Consider the following 21,585-nt stretch of genomic DNA (forward strand, 5'->3'; position numbering starts at 1 on the left):
CCAACCTGGCTGAGTTTGGCAGCAGGCAGGAAATATCACTGGGAAATGAAGAAAGCTGTATGTACATGTCCAGATTGGAACAGCCTTTGAAAAACAGTTTCTAGTGGAGCTTTACACACTTTTAGGCAGTGTTCAGCCTCTGAAAGCATAAAAGCAATGCATGGGGCATAGTGGAACCAGAAGAATTAATGTTTGGGGCATATGTGGCAGCTTGGAGCATGCTTTTTTGTACAGGGAGTGTGGAGGAATGAAGGGCTTGGCATGGAGCACTGCCCTCTGGAGGGAAATACCCATGTGGGAAGGGGGGAATCTGTCTGGCTGGGGCCAGGGTGTGCTCTGAGGGCATCCTGTGTGTCTGTGCAGTGTTGGGTTGTACCAGGGTGACAGTGATCTCCTGGGATGTCCTTTCAGTCAGCATGTCCTCTCCTCCCCAGCGTGGCTGTGTGCAGGTTCTCCAATACTGGTGAGGACTGGTACGTACTGGTGGGAGTCGCCAAGGACCTGATCCTGAACCCCCGCTCGGTTGCTGGGGGGTTTGTCTACACCTACAAGCTGGTGAACAGTGGGGAGAAGCTGGAGTTTCTGCACAAGGTGAGAGGGGTGACAGACAGGGTGGTTTCCAGGCAGGGCTGGAACAGCTGTGGCTTCAGCCTGACCACAGTAATAATGCTGTATGAACCCTGGGCAGGATGGACCTACTGATGTTACTCACTGGAAGCAGCCTTGGGGAAAATCAGCTGCCTCCTACAGGATCAGTTAGGACAATCAATTCAGGCACTGGAATGGGCTGCCCAGGGAGGGGGTGGATTCTCCATCCTTGGAGGTTTTTAAAAAAAGACTGAATGTGGCACTGAGTGCCATGGGCTGGGAACCACAGGGGGAGTGGATCAAGGGTTGGACTTGGTCTCAGCTCCTTTCCAACCCAGATGGTTCTGTGACATCTTTTGCAGAGCTGAGGCTTGAACACAAACCTCCCGAGGGTCCCAGTCCTTTGGCTTGACTACAGTCTTACCTATCTAATGGGGTAAATGGGAAAGGGGAAGTTTTTTACATGCCCCTGTTAGGGAGGGGAGAACGAGAGCTCTGTTTTGGTTTTGGGTATGAACTTAGAGACCTGCTCTGAGCACTTGGTTCCCAAGTGAACTCATACTGGGGTGACTTGAGCCTTGGTGCTGAGGTTCTCAGTCCTTGTCTGACCTCACGAAGCTGCTGTGAGCTGTTGTCTCTCCTTGGATGCTGTTATTGTTGCCTGATGATCAGGTTGCTTGACAGGCCTCAGGGTTTGGGCTGAACTCTCTGACAGCTAAATCCTCTTCACCTTTCCACGTGCTTGCAGCAGGGCTGAGGTTTGGGCACATGATCATTTGGAAAGGAATGATGCAGCTTATACACTTCCTACAGTCCTGATGCAGTGAGTGGGTTCTGTACTGCACCAGGGCCTTTTCTGGTGCCACTGAACACCCACTTCAAAGTTGACAGTGCCAGTGGTGTGTGAAGTAGCATCTCTTAGCCAATACAGGCAAGCTAGGAAAGCTCTCTGCATGTTGCCTCTCTGCTGTGGTTGATTCTTTTGGATAGATGAGTGGTGGGAGATTTTTCAGCCCTCTCTGAGTTCCTGGAGTTGTGGGCACCCCTGTTTAACACTTTCTTCAGTGGCAGCTTCAGATCATCTGTCACAGAGGGCTGAATTAGATTCGTGCCCTTGCTTTGAAGACAAACAACATGGATGGATTCAGGCAAAGTATGAAATCTCTCTTGGGGATAAATCAAAAGTAAGAACCGAGCCAACAAGATTCCTGGTTTTTGCAGACTTCTTCCCAGCACTCCCTACACTTCAGTGAAGGTTTTGTTGTCTCTCTATTGCCCAGAGCTCTGGTAGCACCACGGGTGCTACTGCTGCAAGGCCTGCAGAGGCCTCACCTTCTGCCCCTCAGGCAGGAAGAGATTGTGATCACCCTTTTCTGCTGAAAGCCTTGGCAGGGGCCAGCTGAACCATTAACAGAACCCATTGTGCAGCTTGGTGCAGGGTCAGCTCTTAAGGTGGCTCTCACAGTTGTCCTCTTGTCTCTCCAGACCCCTGTGGAGGAGGTCCCTGCAGCCATTGCTCCATTCCAAGGGAGAGTTTTAATTGGAGTTGGAAAACTCCTGCGTGTGTACGACCTGGGCAAGAAGAAACTTCTTCGGAAGTGTGAGAACAAGGTACTGGCTTCTCTTCCTCACCAGGGCTGTTCAAGCTTTGCACCAGGGGTGAAACAAGGGTTCAGCTGCTGCTCCAGCCCCCGGGTGTGTCTGTGGCTTGCCTGGTTTGTGCTGGATGCATCCATCCATCCAGAGCAGTGCAGGGAGCTGGATGCATGCCTTTCCTGCAGTGGTGTTGCAGGTTCCAGCTGGGTTCCTGCAGGAGTTCCCCAAGCCTGCACAGGCCATGCCTTTAGATGTCTTCTCCAGAGACCAGGCAGCTGCTGGAAAGGTTTTTTGTGCTTTTTTGTAATCAGCAGGCTAGGGACAGAAACTGGAGTGTGCATATAGCTACCTCTTCAGCTCACCAGAATCCTGGAAAGGAGATTTTCCCCTTGGAGTAGGTGATCTTTTGAACTGAGCAATTCCAGTACTTTAGGAAAGGAAGTAGCAGAATATGGTTTTCTAACTCTTAATTGCCTGCTCCTCCCTTTGCAGAACCTGTGCCAGTTCTGCTTATTATTGCACAAAAGGACTTCAGCAAGCTCACAGGCAAACTGGGAATTTGTAGGGCAACATTTTTGTGTGTGTGTGTGTGTGTGTGTGCTGGGTGTTTGTGTTTTGGTTTTGTTTGAGTTTATTTTCCTGAAATACGACTCAGGCGAAAAACCAGAACCTCTCCTTCTCAAATCTCCCATGACCTCCGTAGAGAGGGGCCCTCAACCAGGTGTTTTGTCCTTTCTCTCTCAAAAAAGCACATTGCCAACTACATCTGTGGGATCCAAACCATTGGGCACAGAGTGATTGTTTCAGATGTTCAGGAGAGTTTCATCTGGGTGCGCTACAAAAGGAACGAGAACCAGCTCATCATCTTTGCTGATGACACTTACCCCCGGTGGGTCACCACAGCAACTCTCCTGGATTATGACACCGTGGCTGGAGCAGACAAGTTTGGCAACATCTGTGTGGTGAGTGTGCCTTGGAGAAGTCATATTTTTTCCTTAAAACATCCATGATTTGTCTTAAAAGAATGAGAATCTGGGCTTAGCTGGAGGCAACGCCCTGTACCATTCACTTGTTCTCATGGGGTGACCAGCTGTCAGCAGAGCAGGCAGCCACAGTTTTTATCAGCTTGTTAATTAAAACAAACAAGTTGAAGCATGAGCAAGTGAAAAAAAAACCCCAAACAAACCCATACTTCTGAAGCATACAATAATGATGAAATTGCCCCAAAACTTGCTGTGATATTTACATCCTTGAAATGAAGCTTGTGACTGTGAAAGGACCTGTGAGATCAGGTGTCAGGGTCATCACTCTTTTATCATAGAATCATGGAATGGGCTGGGTTGGAAGGGACCTCAGGGATCATCAAGTCCAACCCTTGATCCACTCCCCCCGTGGTTCCCAGCCCATGGCACTCAGTGCCACATCCAGGCTCTTTGGAAAGATCTCCAGACACGGAGAATCCACTCCTTCCCTGGGCAGCCCATTCCAATGCCTGATCACCCTCTCCAGAAAGAAATTCTTTCTCATCTCCAACCTAAACCTCCCCTGGCACAACTTGAGACCCTGCCCTCTTGTCTTGCTGAGAGTCGCCTGGGAAAAGAGCCCAACCCCCCCCTGGCTCCAACCTCCTTTCAGGGAGTTGCAGAGAGTGATGAGGTCTCCCCTGAGCCTCCTCTTCTCCAGCCTCAACACCCCCAGCTCCCTCAGCCTCTCCTCATAGGGTCTGTGCTCCAGTCCCTTTCCCAGCCCAGTTGCCTCCTTTGGACCTGCTCCAGGACCTTGATATCCTTCCTGAGCTGAGGGGCCCAGAACTGGACACAGGACTCCAGGTGTACTTTCACTGGCATTTCACTTCCTCTGTCACCTCCTCTCAAAAGCTGGCTGTGTCAGTTGCCAACACTTCCCCACTTGGCTGGATTTCAGGAAGGGGAGGAGGAAAGAGAGGACCACCTGGTGTCTCTGCCAGAGCTTTCATCTCTTTCTGAAGTGTGGCTGGGGTCCTCTGGAGTGCAGGGTTCAGTGAATGGCTGACACTTGCTGCCTGCAGCATTTGCCTGGCACACACAGATCAATTCTCTTTGGTCCATCAAAACGTTTCCTTAGCAGGAACCACCTTCAGAAGGTTGGGATGGTGCCTCCCTGGGTTATCAGGCAGAGTCCAGCCATGAGGTCCTGGCCATGGTTGTGAGTGAACCCGTGGCCATCAGTCTTGACAACATGGCTCTCCTTTAGCTCTCAAGTCCTTGTTGGGTTGGCAAAGTGTGTGATTTTGCAGTAAGCATAAAGGGATTCATGTGGAGTCCACAAAAAACCATCCTAAGCATTCTTCAGAATCATGTGCTGCTTCTCTGCAGCTTGTCAACTCTTCCTTTCTCTTTCAACCCAGGTGAGACTGCCTCCCAACACCAACGATGAGGTAGACGAGGATCCCACAGGCAACAAAGCCCTCTGGGACAGAGGCCTGCTGAATGGAGCCTCCCAGAAGGTAACAGACTCTTCCTGGGAAGCACAGGGTTATTGTGGGAGAGGAACACTTTGCTTTTCTCTGGTGTCCTCTGCGGGTGTGTCTCAGAGATCTATCCCCAGTTCTGCTCCTGCGTGCCTACCCTGCTGTGTGTGGTGGCTTTTCACTGTCACTAAGTGCCAAATTTGGTTGCTGCAGGCAGGTCTGATGCATGTTGGGTGCTGTTTGATTGAAGCAGCACCATCATTTTCTTTTTCTGCTTTCCCTTGTTACTGCCATCCCTTTGTCCAGCTCAAGAGAGTAATTCAGTGGCGTGCTGAGTTCTGCCATCTGGTCACAGGTGGAAGGCACTTCCTCGTGACAAAGGCATTTCAGAACTAGCAGGTGGCTGAATTTTTGTTCTGCTTTCCTCTCTTGAGCCTTTTGATGCTTCTGTAGCAGCTAAAGAAAAAAAAACACACTTCTGTGCTTGACTTCCAGGCTGAAGTGATCATGAATTACCACGTGGGAGAGACCGTGCTTTCCTTACAGAAGACCACACTGATCCCAGGAGGCTCTGAATCTCTTGTCTACACCACCCTGTCAGGGGGCATAGGGATCTTGGTCCCTTTCACTTCCCACGAGGTAAGCAAGCCCTGTCATTTTGCTGCAGAGTTTCTGCTTTTCTGTGCTTTTCTCATCCCCACCCAGCATCTTAATGTGCTCTGTCCCTCATGGGTAACTCTGGGGCTCTTCAGTCAGTGAGAACTTGGGCTGCAGGAAAGGCTCTGTTGCAAAGGGGAAGAAAAGGAGCTTGTGAACTCCTCCTGCATTGGTTTTGTGAGGAGCTGAGCACTTGTGCTGCTGTTCTAAATCTCTTTCTGCTTCAGAGTAGTGAATTAGTGTCTCTGAGGGGGGATCCTTTGGTGTGTTTTGTGTAGCCTGTAAACCAGTGGCCAGGCACTGATGCTTCAGGTGCTGAAGACATGTTCTCTGCTCCAGGTGTTGTGGCCTCCTGGAGCAGCAGATCCCAAGACTCACTCTTGGAGCTGCACAGCTCCAGTTCCCAGGAGGCTGATCCTGGCTGAGTGGGCACAGTCAGCTGCTTGGCTCTGCCGTGGGTGCTTCCCGGGTGGAAGTGGTGACTGTGGCATTGGTTGCAGAGCTCAATAGTGACAGGGTTTCAGCCTGCTGGTGGCTGCCAGCTTGCCTCGACCTGCAGTAAACTGTTGTCCTCTCAATTCTCAATCTCTCCAGGATCATGATTTCTTCCAGCATGTGGAAATGCACCTGAGGTCTGAGCACCCTCCTCTCTGTGGACGCGACCATCTCAGTTTCCGCTCCTACTACTTCCCAGTGAAGGTGGGTGTGAGTGGTGAGGATTTCCCTGGGCACAGAGGCACAGAGACTTGTTGTGTCTGCTCTCAGGCCCAGCAGAATCAGCAGAGTTACTGCTCAGCAGGGAAAAATGAGCCCATGCAGACCATAGCTGGTGTGTGGTGACTGTGGCAGGAGCTGAAGCTCCCACTTGAGCAGCACTCCACAAGGAGAGCACTACTCAGCACTTCCAGCTATGTCTGTTTTGGTTTCCTAACCCTTGTAATGAGCTTTCTGAAGGTTGGATTTGAAACCAAAGCCCAGAGGTGCTACTGCTGCACTTGACTTGCTGCAGCATCTCCCTTTCCATCAGAAGTAGCTGTTGCCATGGCTAGGTTGAGCTGGGTGTTCCCTGGGGGATATTCTGTTCCCAACACTGACATGGGAAATCTGATCAGAAACGTCTGTTCCTGCCTCTTTCTGCTTTTGAGGAACTGTGTTTTAAGCTCTCAACTGCTCAGTGCTGTGACTGTCCTGACCAGAATAACCATGTGGTAACTACTACCAGAGCAACATACATGGTGTCAGTGAGAAAACTTGCAGCTCTGAAGCTGTCCAAGTGCAGAGGGTGTTCTTGGTCTTGAGGAGCTTGGGGTCAAGTTGCAGCATGCAGAATCTCAGGCATCTCTCACATCTGACCTGAAAACTCCTTGCAGTCATCTTCTGCAGCACTTGGACCCCAGTCGGATCAGTCTTCCCTTCCCTTGTGTGATCCTGCAGCTGCACCCAGGCTTTTTGGGTTTCTTCTTTATTAATCAGGCTGGCTGGTGATTAATTTGTTGCTAACTGCTGTTATTCAGTAAATGAAGTCACCAAGAGTGGTCTTGTTTCCAGGGCAGGATTAAGAAGCTCTTGGGAACAAGCTGTTTGTTGACATTTTTCCCTGTTCAGGCAGGGTTCAGTGCCTCTGAGCTGTGTCCATTCAATGCTTTCCTCCATCCCCCTCCAGAATGTGATCGATGGGGACCTGTGTGAGCAGTTCAACTCCATGGAGCCCAACAAACAGAAAAATGTGGCTGAAGAGCTGGACAGGACCCCACCTGAGGTGTCCAAGAAGCTGGAAGACATCCGCACACGCTACGCTTTCTGAGTGGCAGCTGGCAGGAGCAGAGCTTCTTGCTGGGCTCCTATGGACACTCATCCAAGTGCCGTTGGCAGGAGGAATCTCTGCTTTTTTTTTTTTTTTCCTTTTTAAATATTGGTTTGCTCCTTTTGGTTTATGTTTCAGAGTAATGTGACACCAGTAAATGCAGTAATTGGGTTGTAGGTCTCCCCAACACATCCCGCTCTCATGTGAAGGCTCCTGATGTGTTCTGGGATGCAGCCAGAGAGAGATTCCCTCTTGGGAAGTACCTGAGGGAGGCTGCAGGCTGCCCCTCAGCCCCAGCTCCTTGCCCCCCACCTCCTCCACCCCTAGGACTGGGCTAGCCCCAGGGTGTCTTGTGCTGCCCTGTAGGGCAGATGCAGCTGAGCCTTCTTAGGATCAAGTGGGTTTTGCAATTTCCCAGCTTTTGGGCAGAGGAAAAGGGCTGTGGCAGGACTCAGGCTTACCAAGCTCCTTTTAGTAGTCAGTGGCTAGAAGCTCTGGGCTTCCACTAGCCCTGGCAGCCACTGCTGGGAAGCCTGGGTTGTGTGAAGGGGGTGTAACCGTCACGCTTGTCTTGACTGTTTTCTTCTGAATTGCGAGGGGTTTTTTGGACTCGCCGTTTCTGACTGTTTTCCCTGTAAATAGAGTTTTGTACAATGTTGACTCTCCTGGGGGTGGGGGGAGAGCGAGGCCTGAGGCCGGGACTTGATTTGTTTCATAATAACTTTGGCTAGAGCCCTGTCTCGGAGCTGTGCCTGCGAGCAGCACATGAGGAATAAAAGCTTGTTTTTTTACCGAGCCTGACCCAGCTCCTCTTCTTCCCAGCAGCTGCTGCTGACCTGAAGGGAGCAGAAGGGGGTGGAGGAGAGGACAGAAGCGTGCACACCCTCAACCCTGTGCCCTGCCAGGGTGCTGGAGCTGGGCTGTGGCCCTGCAGGTGTTGGCCCTGTAACCCAGCGGTGTGAGGACACGCACAACGGGGTCTGTGGAGAAGGGGTGGGCAGGAGGAAAGGGTCTTCCCCCCTGTGCTTCTAGGGCACGGCTGGAGCTCAAGGCTCCTGGTGCCTGGAGGAGCAGCTGCAGCTCCCACAGGAGGAGTGGTTGGCTCCAGGATGGATGAGGATTCTGGCAGCTCATCCAGGCAGCAGGTGCTTCAGGACCTGCTTTGGTCCCTGACCTCCCCGTTTTGAGCTGGGGACCTCCCTGGATATAAGACATCCTCGAAGGGGCCTGACCTCTCCCACCCGTGGCTCAGGAAGGTGAGTGGCCCTGGGCCAGTGACAGCCTGTGTGTTCCTTCCCCAGCCAGGGGGTGAGGAGGGTGGAGGTGCCCTCCTGCCCTCTCCTTCACAGCCTCCCTCCTGCTCTTTGCTTTGTGCCCTTTGGTTCCCATGTGGCACCCGCCCCACCCCTCCTTTCCCGGGGGGATGAAGGGCTTTGCCTGCCCTTCCCGAGGAGCCACAAATCCCTCAGTTGAAGGTGATGGCATCCAGCCTGTCCTGTGATGGACTGAGGGGTTCCCACCCCCTGCTCCCTGCATTCTCCACCCGTGTCTGCAAGGTGAAGCCCCAGCTGGAGCCGGGAACACTCCCAGGGGGAGTTCCAGCAGGACTTGGTGTGACAGTCCTAAGGTTGAAATCCCAGTCTGGGGGTGCCTTAGGGTGTTCCCAAACTGTTCCCAGGCACCAGGTTTACTTTGCCTCCAGCACAAGGCAAAGCCTGGGGAGGGGCTGGAGAATTGGGTGGGCTACTCCGGGAGCAGGCTGACCTCCCCAGCCTCCCTCTGCCTGGGGGACTCCAAACTGGGGGCTCAGCTTGGGTGCTGCCCGGACCCCCACAAGGTGCTGGGCTCCTGCTACTGCCTGGGAGCGAAGTTGTTTGCCTTGGGCTGGCACCGGCGGTGATTTCCAGGGGCAACTCCCTCTTCCAGCACTATCCTGAGCTTCACCTCTTCCTCCTCTCCCCGTCCCGCCTCCCGGGGGCAGGGACCGCAATTAAATGGCTTCCTCCTGGCAGCAGATGGGGGCAAAATCCCTGCGACAGACACCTGGGCGAGGGGCTGGGGCAGCTCCTCTCCCTGCTGGGAGCCGAGCATCCTGCCCTTAGCCCGGCACTGTAGGAGAGGGGGGGACAGTGCCCTGCAGGCGATGGGCCCGGGAGGGGTTGGGGGGTTGGCAGGGACTCCATGCCAGGGGAATCCCAGCGCTCTCCACGCAGAAGCACATTCCTTCCCACGCCTTTCCCTGGGAGCTGACCCACTCTTTGATAGCTGCCTTCCTACCTTGGACAGCCCGGCAGCCTCCAGCTCCCCCCCAAGGGGATCTTTGAGTGGGGGGAGGCAGGACAGTGTCCCATGTCCTCCCCCCCATCTCCTGCTGCTGGCGGGGGTTCAGCTCTGAAGCATCCTGAGAAACAAGGTGGGCTTGTGCCAGAGGCAGTCCAGCTGGGCCCAGGACAGGCTGGGATCCCCCCCACCTCACCCCATAGGTGGCTCTGGGCACCTTTCCCTACCCAGGCCACAGACACGGGCTGGGGAGTAATGGGCTGGCAGCCACGGGTGCCCTAAAATGTGCCCATGGGTGCCCAGTCCAGTGAGCATCCTGGGACACCCACCCCAGGGAGCTGAGTGAGGTGGGAGTGCTGGTGCTGGGGGAGTGGGGACCCCCTGGGTATGCACTCTCGGGAGTTCCCCCCGCCCCAGTGGGGTTGGGGGAGAACCTGGGGGTGTGTGTGCAGGTCTGCAGGGCTGGCCCAGCACCCTAAAAGGAGGAGGGGGCATGCAGGGGGGTAGCTGAGCACCCCGGGGGACACCCAACTGGGTTGGCTGAGCACCCCAAGGAGCAGGGAGGGAACTGGGGGTCTTAGCTGAGCACCTTGTGGGCAGGGAGCTGCTGGGCCAGCCAAGCACCCTCAGAACACCCAGCTGGGCTGGCTGAGCACCTGCAGAGCACCCAACAACTTGGTTAGCCAAGGGAGACCTGGGTGGGTTAGCTGAGCACCCTGGAGGCAGCCGGCTCCCCAGCACCCTGTGCACACCCAGCCGGGGTGGCCAAGCACCGCGGGGACACCCGGCTAGGCTGGCTGAGCATCTGGGGAGCACCGAAGTGGGGTAACCGGACACCCCGAGGAGCAAGGAGGGACCCAGGAGGAGGGAGGCAGGAGGCTCGGTTAGTCGAGCACCCCAGGGACACCCCCACGGCCGTGGCAACCGAGCATCCGCGGCGGGGCCGGGCGGGGCCGTGCCCGGTGGGTGCGGGGCGGTCGCTCGGTCCCCGCTCCCGGCCGGCCCCCGCCACCGCCCCGCCCGCGCCCCTCCCGCGCCGCCGCCCCCCGCCCGCTCCCGGGAAGCGCGGGCAGGGCCCGGCCAGCGCCAGCGCCAGCGCCCGGGGGGACCCGCGGACCAGGTGGGGTGGGGGGAAGCCGGGGCGGGGGGGATGGAGCGGAGGGGAGGGCTGCTGGTGACGCGCGGCCCCGCGTGGAGACACGGCGTGGGGACACGGCCCGGCCGCGTTCGCGTGGGGACAGGGCGCGGGGCCACGGCACGCGGGGCCCTTCCCGTGGGGACACGGTGTTAGGGACACGGCGTGGCCCCCGTGTGGGGACACGGCACAGGGACACGGCGTGTCCCCCGTGTGGTGGGCACGGTACGGGGACCTGGCACGCGGGTCTCTTCTCGTGGGGACGTGGGCTGGGGACACGGCATGGCGTCACGGCATGGCCCCCGTGTGGGGACATGGCATGGAGACATGGCACGGCTGCCATCTCCTGCCTGGGACGTGGCGTGGGGACAGGACACGCGGGTCTCTTCACGTGGCGACATGGGTGGGTGCATGGGACGGCCCCCTTTGGATGGGGACGCGGGGCAGGGACATGGTACGGTCGCCTTCCCCTGAGACGTAGTGTGGCGACACAGCAGGGACCCCTCCTGCCCTGGGGCATGACATGGCCCCTCCTGGTGCCACGCATGTGGGGACACAAGACTTCCCCTGTGGTGCGGGGACACGGTGCAGTCACACACTGTGGTCCCCTTCCTGTGGTGTGACAGGATGAGGACACAGGCCAGCCTCCTTCACACGGGCTTGGGAACACAGGGCACGTCCCTTCGCGTGGGTACCCACGCCAGCCCCGTCTCCCAGCACTACTTGGCGGGGCTCCTGCTGAGCCCGCACAAACTCATTGCTGGGATAACACTGCCGGGCTGCGAGCACCCCCACTCCCCCTCGGTCCCCAGGCCCTGGAAACGCCCCGGGGGTGTCACCAGGGGGAAGCTCTGGAAGCCCAGCCCACAGTGGGCCGCGGGCGTTCACGACTCCAGGGCTACCTGCAGCCCTGGGGGGGCCACCCGGGGCCGAGGTGGGGCCAGCGGGTGCCAGGGTGGGTGCTGGAGGGGGGTGCCGGAGCGGGTGCCCTCCCTGGGGCTGCAGCCGGGGCTCTCTCCCCCCAGATCCCCTCTCTGGGATGGCCCCGGGACCTGCCGGAGAGGAGGACCCAGCAGGGATGGCCGGGGACGGGGACTGACCCCCCATCCATGGCAGGGGGCAACCGCCGGGGGCTACCGGAGAGCAGCCCAGCGCCCGGGGCCCGCGCCTGTCCCTTGTCACCTCTCCACGTCCACCAGTGCCCAGGAGGCTCCCGGCCAGCTCCGGCCATGTAGGAGCATCCCGGGGCTCCGCCGCCGTCACCATGCAGCAGCAGAGCTACGCGGCCGTGCTGTGTGAGTACAGCCCAGGGACGGGGCTGGGGAGGGGGGGGTGACAGGACAGCCTCGGGGAGTGTCCCCAAGGGGAACGGGGAGGCGGGGGGGGGTGTGACACCCTGCTGGCTTTCGATGTCCCAGGTGTCCTGACCGTGCTGGGGCTGGAGGCTGCAGCGCCGGGAGAGTGCGAGCTGACCCGGCTGCTCCAGGACAAGCTGCAGTATGAGATGCGCCTGCAGTACATGGTAACCCCCAGCTGTGTGGGGTTTTCTGGGGGGGAGGGTTAGGGTTAGGGTGGTGGGAACAGGAGGCATCGCAGAGGCGAGGTTTGCTCCAGGGGTGGGGGACAAGGACACACACAGCCAGGAGCTGAGGGGTGTATTTTTGATTTTTTCTACTGGTGCCAAATGATGGCTCCTTGAGCCACTGGCTTCTGCTGGTGGCCACATCAGAGGGCTTTCCCACGGCCTCAAAGGGCTTTCCCACCACTTCACCAGTGTCATGCCACGCTGGTAGGGATGTCCCTGTCACCTTGCTGCCAGCTCCTTTGCTCCTCTCCTCCTTTCCAGAAACACAACTTCCCCATCGATTACACACTCCACGTCCAGTATGAAGAGGTGCTGAGGCCATCCAACATCTCCCGCCTGGTAAGCTGGCGACAGGGGACATCCCCATAAAGGGGACACTGCAGAAACCCCACAGAGGTATCACCCGGGTCACCCTCTCTCCCACGCAGCGCACCGGGAAGGTGTCAGAGGCAGCTCTGCGGTACCTCTGGTTCCACGTCAGCTCCCAGGCCCTGCTGCGGATCCGACGGGTGCTGCCGGAGCAGCATCCCTCTTGGAACTACACCCGGGAGCTGGGACAGCTCTTCGATGCCCTTGGCGAGGAGTACAGCAAGTACCAGCAGGTGGGGAGAGCCCTGGACCCCTCCTGGGACCCCCTGACCCCTCCCAGCTTTGCAGGCTCCTCACAGGGGTGCTGGGTGCAAGCATGGGTGCTGGGTGCCCACGCACCCCACCTGCGTGGGGGTCTGGTGGGAAGGCTGCCCCCCCCCCAACACCCTGGAATGGGGGGACAGAGAGTGACAGCCTGGCCCTGGGGTGTGTCCGTGGGGTGTGTCCGTGGGGTGTGGGGTGTGTCCGTGGGGTGCCCCACAGCTGGCATTGGTGGTTCAGTGGTAGAATTCTCGCCTGCCACGCGGGAGGCCCGGGTTCGATTCCCGGCCAATGCAGCACCCACACCTTTTGGTACCCTGGGGACACCTCGGGGTGCCTGAGCTTGGGCCCAGAGGTTGCTCCCCAAGGCACCACTGTCCCCTTGTCCCCCTCATGGCTGCTCAGCCTCCACATCTGGGAGCGTGGTCTCTGTGGGCAGTGCCCCGGCCTTGCTGGAGTGCTGGGGACAGGGAGAGGACCTGGTGTGGGGACAGTGACCATCTCTGCTGGCTGGCAGGAAGGGAGGCCCCAGGTCAAGAGAGACAGGGATCTACTGGATCTCCTGAGGGATCTACTGGAGAGATCCCAGGGAGAGTTGCAAGGAAGGTGAAGGGACTGAAACATCTCTGCTGTGAGGAAAGACTGAGAGCCCTGGGGCTGTTCAGCCTTGAGAAGAGAAGGCTGAGAGGGGACCTTAGGAGTGCCCATAAATATCTGAGGGGTGGGGGGCAAGGGGAAGGGGCCAATCTCTGTTCTGTGGTGCCCAGGAACAGGACAGAGAATAATGGGATGAAACTGGAACATAGGAAGTTCCAGCTCAACATGAGGAGAAACTTGTGGAGTGTGAGGGTGAGGGAGCCCTGGGCCAGGCTGCCCAGAGAGGTTCTGGAGTCTCCTTCTCTGGAGCCTTTCCAACCCCCCTGGATGTGTTCTGTGTGTCCTGCCCTGGGTGACCCTGCTGGGGCAGGGGGTTGGACTGGATGAGCTCCAGAGGTCCCTTCCAGCCCCTGACATTCTGTGACTCTAAGGGACATTGTCTTGGTGGCAGGGAGTGTCCATGCCTGGGTGGCAGTGAGGGTGAGCAGCTTGGTGGCACTGAGGGACACTGTCTCAGGAGCAGTGGAGAGTGCTGGCTCCTCTCAGGGGTGCCCAGGCCATGGAGCCCTGGGGCAGCCCCACACCTGGCAGGGGTGGCTCAGGTCCCCAGAGCCCTGGGGTTTGTTTCTGTCAGTGCAGCCCTTGTCCTGCCCTAAACCTCCAGAGCCCCCAGACCCCCTCGTGATGTGGGCTCCATGGGCTGCTGCAGCCGGGGGAGCTGCCTTTGGGTGCTGGGTGGGGGTGTTCTGTCCCAGCTGGATCTCCAGGGGGAACCCAAAGTGTGTCGGGGGCGTCCCGTGCCGTGGGGCAGGGTGTGCAGCCCTGCTGAGGCCTTGTCCTGACGTGAGCTCTGAAGCTGCTGAGAACTCCCCTGGCTGGAGGGGGTGTCTGAGGCAGCAGGGAGAGGCTGGAGCCCCAGCATCAGAGCTGTCTGGGGGGTCCCCTCCCTGCTGCTCCCACCCAGGTGTGGGGTGTGAGGTGTGGGGTGCCCCACAGCTGGCATTGGTGGTTCAGTGGTAGAATTCTCGCCTGCCATGTGGGACCCTGGGGTTTGGTTCCCAGCCAGTGCAGCACCTGCTGCAGAGTTATTTGGGTTTTTTGGGTTTTGCACCCTGGTGTCACCTGGAGGGGGAGGGACCCTGGGGGCTGCCGCAGTGTTCCCAGGGGGGACCTTGGTGGCAGAGGCTGCCTGGAGATATTTATCCCCCCCAGCTTGGTGGCAGCCAGTGCCACTGTCTCAGGGGCATTGGAGGACACTGGGTTGGTGGCACTCGGTGTCCCCGGCTCCGTGGCAAAGGGGGCCCTGGCTCAGGGCCCTGCTCTGGTGGCAGTGCTGTCCCTGCTGGGTGGCAGTTCCGTGGCTCAGGGGCAGTCCGTGTGCCCCCGGCTGGGGGACAATGAGGGTCTCTGGGCTTGGTGGCAGCGCAGCCACCGCGCTGGCTGTGGGGCCGTGGGGCCGTGGGGCCGTGGGGTGTGTCCGTGGGGTGCCCCACAGCTGGCATTGGTGGTTCAGTGGTAGAATTCTCGCCTGCCACGCGGGAGGCCCGGGTTCGATTCCCGGCCAATGCAATAGTAGGAGAATTTTTTGGGGGGTTTTTTTGCACCCTGGGGGACCTCGGTGAGAACCTCGTGCCCTGTCCCCTGCAGACGGACGTGGAGGCAGTGGTGGCCGACCTGGTGAAGCTGCTCCACAGCGCGGGTGCCGAGAGGCAGCTGAAGCCTGTGCGCCCCAAGGCGCTGCTGGACAACAGCCTCAGGGTGATGCGGATGCTCTACGGGACACCCTGTGAGTGGGGGCCGGGGGAGGAGGGGGGGTGTAGGGAACACACCTCGGGGAGCAGAGGTGCCACGCGTGGGAGGTCCTGTCCCACGCGGTGACCCCTGTGCCCTCTGCTCAGGTCGGTGGGAGTTCACCTAACGCTGCAGAAGCCCCCTCGCTCGATGCCTTCTCCTTGCCCTGGAGCTTGGGATGCTGCTTCTGCTCTGCCTCCCCCGTCCCCTGACACCCTTGGGGGGGTCCCCAAGGAGGATGCAAGGAGGTGGGAGGGATCCACCCCCCTCCAGGACTGTGGGGCCGCGGGGGTCGGCCCCATCCCAACATCCAGGCACCTTCTGGGCTGGGAGACTGGGGGGACCCCCCCTGTTTCCGGCAGCTGCCGGCTGCAGGGGGGGGGGGGGGGGAGGTAATTCTGTAATTCTGTCCATCCCTGCCCCCATGGGGGCCGGGGCATCGCCAATCCCGCCCCGTTCTCTCCGTGTGTATTTTTATTTTTATTTTTTTTTGCCTCCGCTTTCATTAAACACCCGTTAATCCTCTCGTGTTGCAGCTCAGCCTCCAGCCTCCGATCTCACCCCCAATACAGCCCCCACCCCCCAGGAAAACCCCACTGGCCTCCTCTTTCTGGGGCTCCCTGCCTTGGCGGGGAGGTGGGGACAGACACACGGACATTCATCCCCACCTAGGGATCCCCCCGAGCCGCCTCCATCACTCCCGGCCACTGGAACACATCTGGATGTGTTGGTTGCGCTTGGTGGGGCGGGTGGAGGGGCTGGGGGGGCTGCCTCCCCCTCCCCGCCTGAGGTGATTACCTTAATCACCCATTAGAGCTCTTAATTGCTGTATTAGTTGCTTAGAGAGTGCGTAGGTGAGGCTGCAACTAGAGGGTGCAAGGCCGTCTTCTGCTTCTTCTTCTTGTTCTTCTTTTTGTCCTTCTTCTTTTCTACCTCTTGTCTTCAGTTCTTTTTCTTCTTTTCCCTCTTATTATTTTTCTTCTTATTGTTTGTTCTTATTGTTTGTCTTGTCTTCTTTATCTTATTCTTCTTCTTCCTCCCTCCCACACACTCCCATCCTGTTTATCTAAAACCCACCCACAGCTCACATAAAGCCCATCAGTTGTCACCTACCCCTGGATAAAGGTCCCTGCTGGCTTCCACCAAGAGTCCCTGGGTGCTCAGGACACCCACCTGGCCTTGGCCAAGCCCCCAGGGTCAGGCTCCCACCACCCTCTCCCTCGTGTCAACCGTGGGAACAGTTCCCCCATCCTCCTCCAGTGTGGGAAAACTGAAGCTGCCCCAGCAAAATGACCCTGGACGAGCTTCCCAGGGTGCCCCTGTGGCAAAGGGCTGGGCTCCAGCCTCCCCGAAGTGTCCCCAAAGACCAAGTGCCCACTTGAGATGTTGCAACAGTTTGGGTTTTCCGGTCCCTCTTTCGAGGGAGGGCTTCAAAAATGCCAACTGCTTCGTGTTGTCAAAGGCTGCTGAGCTCCCAGAGACATCCCCGGGGTGCTGAGCTCCCAGAAGACGTAGCTAGGGCATAGGATGTCCCTGCTCTGAAACCTTCTGCTGCTGGAAAAGGAGGAGCTGCCCTTGAAGCTTTGAAAAAAAAAAACCCAAACCAGACCAGAATCCTTGGGATGGGTATGGAGAAGCTGACTGCTTTGGGGCAGCTGGGCTCTGCTGGGCTCTTGGAAGGATGCTCCAGGGTTTTGGAGCTGTGCAGGGGGTCACTGGTCACCAAAGGCCACCAACCAAGCCATTGGTTATGGCCACGGAGCAGGGCTGTAACCAGACCTGCCTGGAAGATGCCCAGGGGATGGTGCTGGGATGCAGGGAGACTCCTGGAACATCCTTGAGGTTCTGGAGGCCCCATCCTTGTAGCCATTCAGTGTCAGCTTTGATGGGTCTCTCAGCAACCTCATTTGGGATAGACAAGGGGTAAAAACTGGGGTAAAAACTGGCTACAGGGCCAGGGCCAGAGAGTTGGAGTTGTAGCTGGATCCCTTTGGCAGCTGCTCCCCAGTGGTGCCCCCCAGGGCTCAGTTTTGGGGCCAGTCCTGTTCCACATCTTCATGAATGCTCTGGATGTGGGGACTGAGTGGTTCCTCAGGAAGTTTGTAGATGACACCAAGTTGGTGGTTGGAGTTTTGGTCTGCTTGAGGGTAGGAAGGTTCTGCAGAGGGACCTGGAGAGGCTGGCCCAGTGGGCCAAGGTCAGTAAAATGAGATTTAACTGGGCAAGTGCCCAGTCCTGCTCTTTGGTGACAACAAACCCATGGAATGCTACTGTCAGGAAGAAAAGGACCTGGGGTTGCTGGTGGACATCCAGCTGACCATGAGCCAGCAGGGTGCCCAGGTGGCCAAGAAGGCCACCAGCATCCTGGCTTGGATCAGCAATGGTGTGGCCAGCAGGAAAAGGGAAGGGATGATGCCTCTGTGCTCAGCCCTGGTGAGGATGCATCTCAAGTGCAGTTCTGGGCCCCTCACTCCAAGAAGGACATGGAGGGGCTGGAGAGAGTTCAGAGAAGGGACCTGAGCTGGGGAAAGGTCTGGAGAACAAGTCCTGTGAGGAGAGGCTGAGAAAACTGGGAATGTTTGGAGGAGTTTGGAGAGGAGGAGGCTGAGGAGAGGCTGAGAACATTGGGAACGTTGAGCTTGGAGAGGAGGCTGAGGAGAGACCTTATTTATTGCTCTCTACCTGAAAGGAGGTTGTAGGGAGGTGGGTGTTGGGCTCCTCTCTGAAATAACTAATGATAGGAGCAGAGGAAATGGCCTGAAGTTGCCCCAGGGGAGGTTCAGACCAGAGATTGGGAAGAATTTCTTTACTGGGAGGGTATTCAGGCACTGGACCAGGTTGCCCAGGGAGGTGGTGGAGTCACCATCCCTGGAAGTTTTTAAAAACCATGCAGATGAGGCACTTGAGGACCTGTTCCAGTGGGTGATACAGGTATTGATAAATCTGTTTTTTATTTGGGAGGGAGAAGATGTTGACAGCTGGACACGGGGATCTTAGAGGTCTCTTCCAACTGTGACAGTTCTGTGGTAGCTGAAGATGTCCCTGCTCACTGCAGGCCTTTAAAAGGTCCCTTCCCACTCAAACCCTTCTATGCTTCCCAACTCATCCCCAGCTCTTGCTCCCCACCTCCCAAACCCCAGGGTCCTTGTCCTCACCCCACAGAACCAGACCAAGCCTGGAAATGACAATTGATGAACTTTACTGAGCTGGGTGGCATCACCAGGGCAGGCTCTGCCCTCTCCAGTCCCAGAAGGTCCCATTGCTGGTGGCTGAGAGCCGGGCCAGCAGCCTCAGGACACCCTGCACGCTCTCCTCCACTGTCACTGGGCCCTGCCAGACTCAAGAACAACAAAAAAAAATGAGGCCAAGCACCCCCCCCCTCCCGGCCCCCCCAGCAGGATGCCAGCCTGGCCTGAGGAGGGGTTGGGAGAAGCTGGAGGTGATGCTCCAGCACCCAAGTTGTGTCAATTAATCATCCCTAATTTGGGTGGGAGGAGGAGGAAGGTGAACTTTATGGTTCCAGATTAAAAAGTGAATTATTTATTCCCTCCAGAAGGCAGCCAGGGGGGTGAGCCTGGCCTGGGCACTCCAGGCTGCTTATCTCTAACTTGGGTATGGTAACAGGCTGCTTAACTCTAACTTCTACCACAGGAGAAGGGGAAGTGGGGTGTGTGGGGTGCTGGGTGCAGCCCGTGGTGAGCATGGGGCCGGGGTGCCCTCTGCTGACACGGGTTTGGGATGGGACAGGGAATAAAAATAGGGAGGAGATGGGATGGTTCAGGAGAGGGTGGAGCTTCAGGGGTGGCCCAGATCCCCTAGGATTGAGGGGATGCACAGGGTGCCCTTCAGAAGGGTTGTCCAGGGAAGGGATGCCCGTGGAAAGGGATTCCCGTGGGAAGGGATGTCCATGGGAAGGGATGTCCATGGGAAGGGATGTCCATGGGAAGGGATTCCCATGGAAAGGGATGCCAATAGGAAGGGATGCCTGTGGGAAGGGATGCCTGTGGAAAGGGATTCCCGTGGGAAGGGATGCCCATGGAAAGGGATGTCCATGGAAGGGATGTCCATGGGAAGGGATGCCAATAGGAAGGGATGCCCATGGAAAGGGATGTCCATGGAAGGGATTCCCATGGAAAGGGATGCCCGTGGGAAGGGATGCCCGTGGAAAGGGATGTCCATGGAAGGGATTCCCATGGAAAGGGATGCCCGTGGAAAGGGATGCCTGTGGGAAGGGATGCCCATGGGAAGGGATGCCTGTGGGAAGGGTTGCTCCTCAGAAGAGGTGCACCTGGGATGTTCCTGATAAGGGATGCCCATGGGAAGGGATGTTCCTGGGGCTGTGCCAAGACAGGGTGGCTGTGAGCTCCCATTACTTACCGTCCCCTGCCCCAAGGGAGGTGTCACACAGCCAGGGTCCACAGACACACAAAGGATCCCACTGCCCCCATACTCCAGGGCCAGGCACTTGGTGAGCATGTTCAGAGCAGCCTGAGGGGACAACCCCACCACCAGCCTTATGGGGTGGCACTGCCCTGGCTGGAGGAGGGGGGGATCCCACAGGAGGTGACCCCCCCAAGCTTTCCCCCCTCCTCCTGGTGGTGGTACCTTGCTGCAGCGGTAGCAGACATCCTGCCTCTCCTCCCAGCCCTCAGCTGCCTGGATGGAGCCCAGGATGCTGGAGATGTTGATGATGGCAGCTCGCCTGCAGCTCATCCCACTCTGCCCTTCAGCCTCGGCCGCCTCCTTCAGCAGGGGCAGGAATGCCTGGGGAGGTGGAGGGGGGACAGGAGCTGGGGTGTCACCTTCCTCTTCCCCCTTCCTCCCCAACCCTGTGGGGCCTGTGGCCTCACCTGGCATGTCTGCAGGGGCCCGATGGTGTTGGTGGTGTAGACAATGGTCATGTTCTCAGCTGTCTCTGTGGCCAAGGTGCTGCGGCGCGTGGTGCCCACGGTGTTGATCAGGAGGTTGAGGCCAGAGCTCCCCACCCCCTCCCGCACCTTCCCCACTGCTGCCTTGATGCTGTTGGGGTCTGTCACGTCTGCAAGGGGACAAGAGGGATCTTGAGGATCGCCTGGTGCCCACGTCCCACGCTGTAGGACATGGTGGGAAGCAGCTCCTGGTCACCGAGCGTGCTCCTGGCTGGGCTGAGCCAAAGTGAGTGACCCAGTTGTTGGGGTGGCATTTCCTGGAGCCACCCACGGGTGGCATTAAATCCCAAGAGGTTTCATCCCCTCCCTACCCCAGCACCTACCTAAAGGCAGGACCAGGACATTGGGGAAGCCCAAAGCCACCTCGTTGACAGCCTGCAGAGAGAAAGGGGGGGTGGTGTCAGGCAGGGAGGGGACAGCTCGTCAGGGGAGTGTCCCAGTGCCAGCTCAGGTTTGGAACCAGGTGCTGGTGCTGGCAGGTTTCTACCAGCTGGGCTGGGAGTGACTCAGGGTGAGGCATCACTGCTCTGCACCTGCCAAGCTCTTGGTGGCTTCAAAGCCTCCAGTGGCTTCAGAGGTCCCAGCAGCAATGCCCAAATCCCCTCCCTGGACACCCCCCCCTTCACTTACCTACACCAAGAGGAACAAACCAACTTATAGAAATAATATAATTATAAATAGAAAAACAAACACCTTTCCCCCAAGCTATTCTCACTGTCACTCACTCCCCCCAAAGGCAGCTGGGAGGGGGGGTGGTGGTGAGACCCCCAAACACTGTGGTTCCCAGCCTGTCCTGGGGCCTGACCCTCACCCCTGTCATAGAACCCCAGAATCATTTGGGTTGGAAGGAAGGGACCTCCAAGGGTTATCCAGCCCAACCCCCCTGCAGTCTCAGGGACACCCTCACCCAGCTCAGGTTGCTCAGAGCCTCCTCAAGCCTCACCTTGAATATCTCCAGGGATGAGGCCTCAGCCATGGGCAACCTGTGCCCTTGTTCCCCCATCCTCATGGCACAGAACTTGTTCCTGACATCCCATCTAAATCTCCTCTTTGATTTAAAACCTCCTCCCCCCAGCCCCAGCCCCTCCCTACCTTGCCCTGGGGGTCCAGACAAGCAGCAAAGATGTGCCGGGGGGGGTTGGGTTGCTCCAGCAGCCCCTTCAGCAGCCCCAGACCCACCCCCCCATCGCAGCCGGTGAGGAGAACGCTGCCCACCCCCAGCCCCTCCATCCCCCCCTGCTCCCCACAGCCGGTCCTGCTGGCTTTGGCAGGTTTGGCAATAAATTGGGGAGGCTCCGGCAGCGCAGGTGCTGCCGGGATGGGTGGAGGTGGCTTGGGGTGGGGTCGGGGGTACCGCCTGCACCCCCTGCATCCCAGAGGGACAACCCCATCCTGGGCTGCATCCAAAGAAACGTGGGCAGCAGCTGGAGAGAGGGGATTCTGCCCCTTGGCTCTGGGGAGACCTGAGCCGGGGTGTTGCATCCAGGTCTGGAGCCCTCAGCACGGGAAGGCCATGGAGCTGGTGGAGTGGGGCCAGAGCAGGGA

The 21,585-nt window shown here is 58.1% G+C and overlaps 3 protein-coding genes and 2 non-coding genes across 6 annotated transcripts in view; 4 read left to right on the top strand and 1 right to left on the bottom strand.

The window, feature by feature from the left end:
* The window catches only part of SF3B3 (splicing factor 3b subunit 3), a 34,617-nt gene extending 26,727 nt beyond the window's left edge, over window positions 1-7,890 (top strand). Inside the window, exons 20-26 of the mRNA XM_030457947.1 lie at window positions 435-591; window positions 2,074-2,199; window positions 2,934-3,146; window positions 4,571-4,669; window positions 5,129-5,272; window positions 5,885-5,989; window positions 6,954-7,890. Of these exons, the coding sequence (XP_030313807.1) occupies window positions 435-591; window positions 2,074-2,199; window positions 2,934-3,146; window positions 4,571-4,669; window positions 5,129-5,272; window positions 5,885-5,989; window positions 6,954-7,094 (985 nt within the window). The 3' untranslated portion in view covers window positions 7,095-7,890. The remainder of the gene's footprint in view (window positions 1-434; window positions 592-2,073; window positions 2,200-2,933; window positions 3,147-4,570; window positions 4,670-5,128; window positions 5,273-5,884; window positions 5,990-6,953) is intronic.
* A 2,527-nt stretch (window positions 7,891-10,417) lies between these two features.
* On the top strand, window positions 10,418-15,637 carry IL34 (interleukin 34). 2 transcript variants are annotated; one of them, XM_030457772.1, is made up of 7 exons: window positions 10,418-10,494; window positions 11,535-11,804; window positions 11,928-12,031; window positions 12,356-12,433; window positions 12,523-12,696; window positions 14,969-15,107; window positions 15,220-15,637. In XM_030457772.1, exons 2-7 carry the CDS (start codon window positions 11,774-11,776, stop codon window positions 15,237-15,239), a joined length of 546 nt encoding a protein of 181 aa, XP_030313632.1. In that variant the 5' UTR covers window positions 10,418-10,494; window positions 11,535-11,773; the 3' UTR covers window positions 15,240-15,637. The 2 variants fall into 2 exon arrangements, with proteins under 2 accessions (XP_030313632.1, XP_030313633.1); XM_030457773.1 differs by having other exon boundaries at window positions 10,453-10,494; window positions 11,626-11,804.
* On the top strand, window positions 12,950-13,020 carry TRNAG-GCC. Its single transcript has one exon. It is a non-coding gene; the product is annotated as a tRNA-Gly (tRNA).
* TRNAG-GCC lies at window positions 14,820-14,890 on the top strand. The gene has a single exon. It is a non-coding gene; the product is annotated as a tRNA-Gly (tRNA).
* A 2,691-nt stretch (window positions 15,638-18,328) lies between the features above and the next one.
* Window positions 18,329-21,270, bottom strand: LOC103534725 (C-factor-like). The gene is made up of 6 exons (XM_030457868.1): window positions 21,133-21,270; window positions 20,364-20,415; window positions 19,963-20,150; window positions 19,718-19,876; window positions 19,490-19,600; window positions 18,329-18,442 (listed from the first exon to the last, which is right to left on the bottom strand). Exons 1-6 carry the CDS (start codon window positions 21,268-21,270, stop codon window positions 18,329-18,331), a joined length of 762 nt encoding a protein of 253 aa, XP_030313728.1.
* Window positions 21,271-21,585: the final 315 nt, after the last annotated feature.

Source organism: Calypte anna, chromosome 11, assembly GCF_003957555.1.
Source record: "Calypte anna isolate BGI_N300 chromosome 11, bCalAnn1_v1.p, whole genome shotgun sequence".
NCBI lineage: Eukaryota > Metazoa > Chordata > Aves > Apodiformes > Trochilidae > Calypte > Calypte anna.

Bases quoted from the DNA above. Each gene is read 5' to 3' on its own strand.
- IL34 (XM_030457772.1), top strand. From the start codon at position 11,774: ATGCAGCAGCAGAGCTACGCGGCCGTGCTGT. The intron at 11,805-11,927 runs GTGAGTACAGCC...TCGATGTCCCAG, and splicing joins GAGCTACGCGGCCGTGCTGT to GTGTCCTGACCGTGCTGGGG. The intron at 12,434-12,522 runs GTAAGCTGGCGA...TCTCCCACGCAG, and splicing joins CATCCAACATCTCCCGCCTG to CGCACCGGGAAGGTGTCAGA.
- LOC103534725 (XM_030457868.1), bottom strand. From the start codon at position 21,270: ATGGAGGGGCTGGGGGTGGGCAGCGTTCTCCTCACCGGCTGCGATGGG. The intron at 20,416-21,132 runs GTAGGGAGGGGC...TTCTCTCTGCAG, and splicing joins GTCTGGACCCCCAGGGCAAG to GCTGTCAACGAGGTGGCTTT. The intron at 19,877-19,962 runs GTGAGGCCACAG...CCACCTCCCCAG, and splicing joins GGCCCCTGCAGACATGCCAG to GCATTCCTGCCCCTGCTGAA.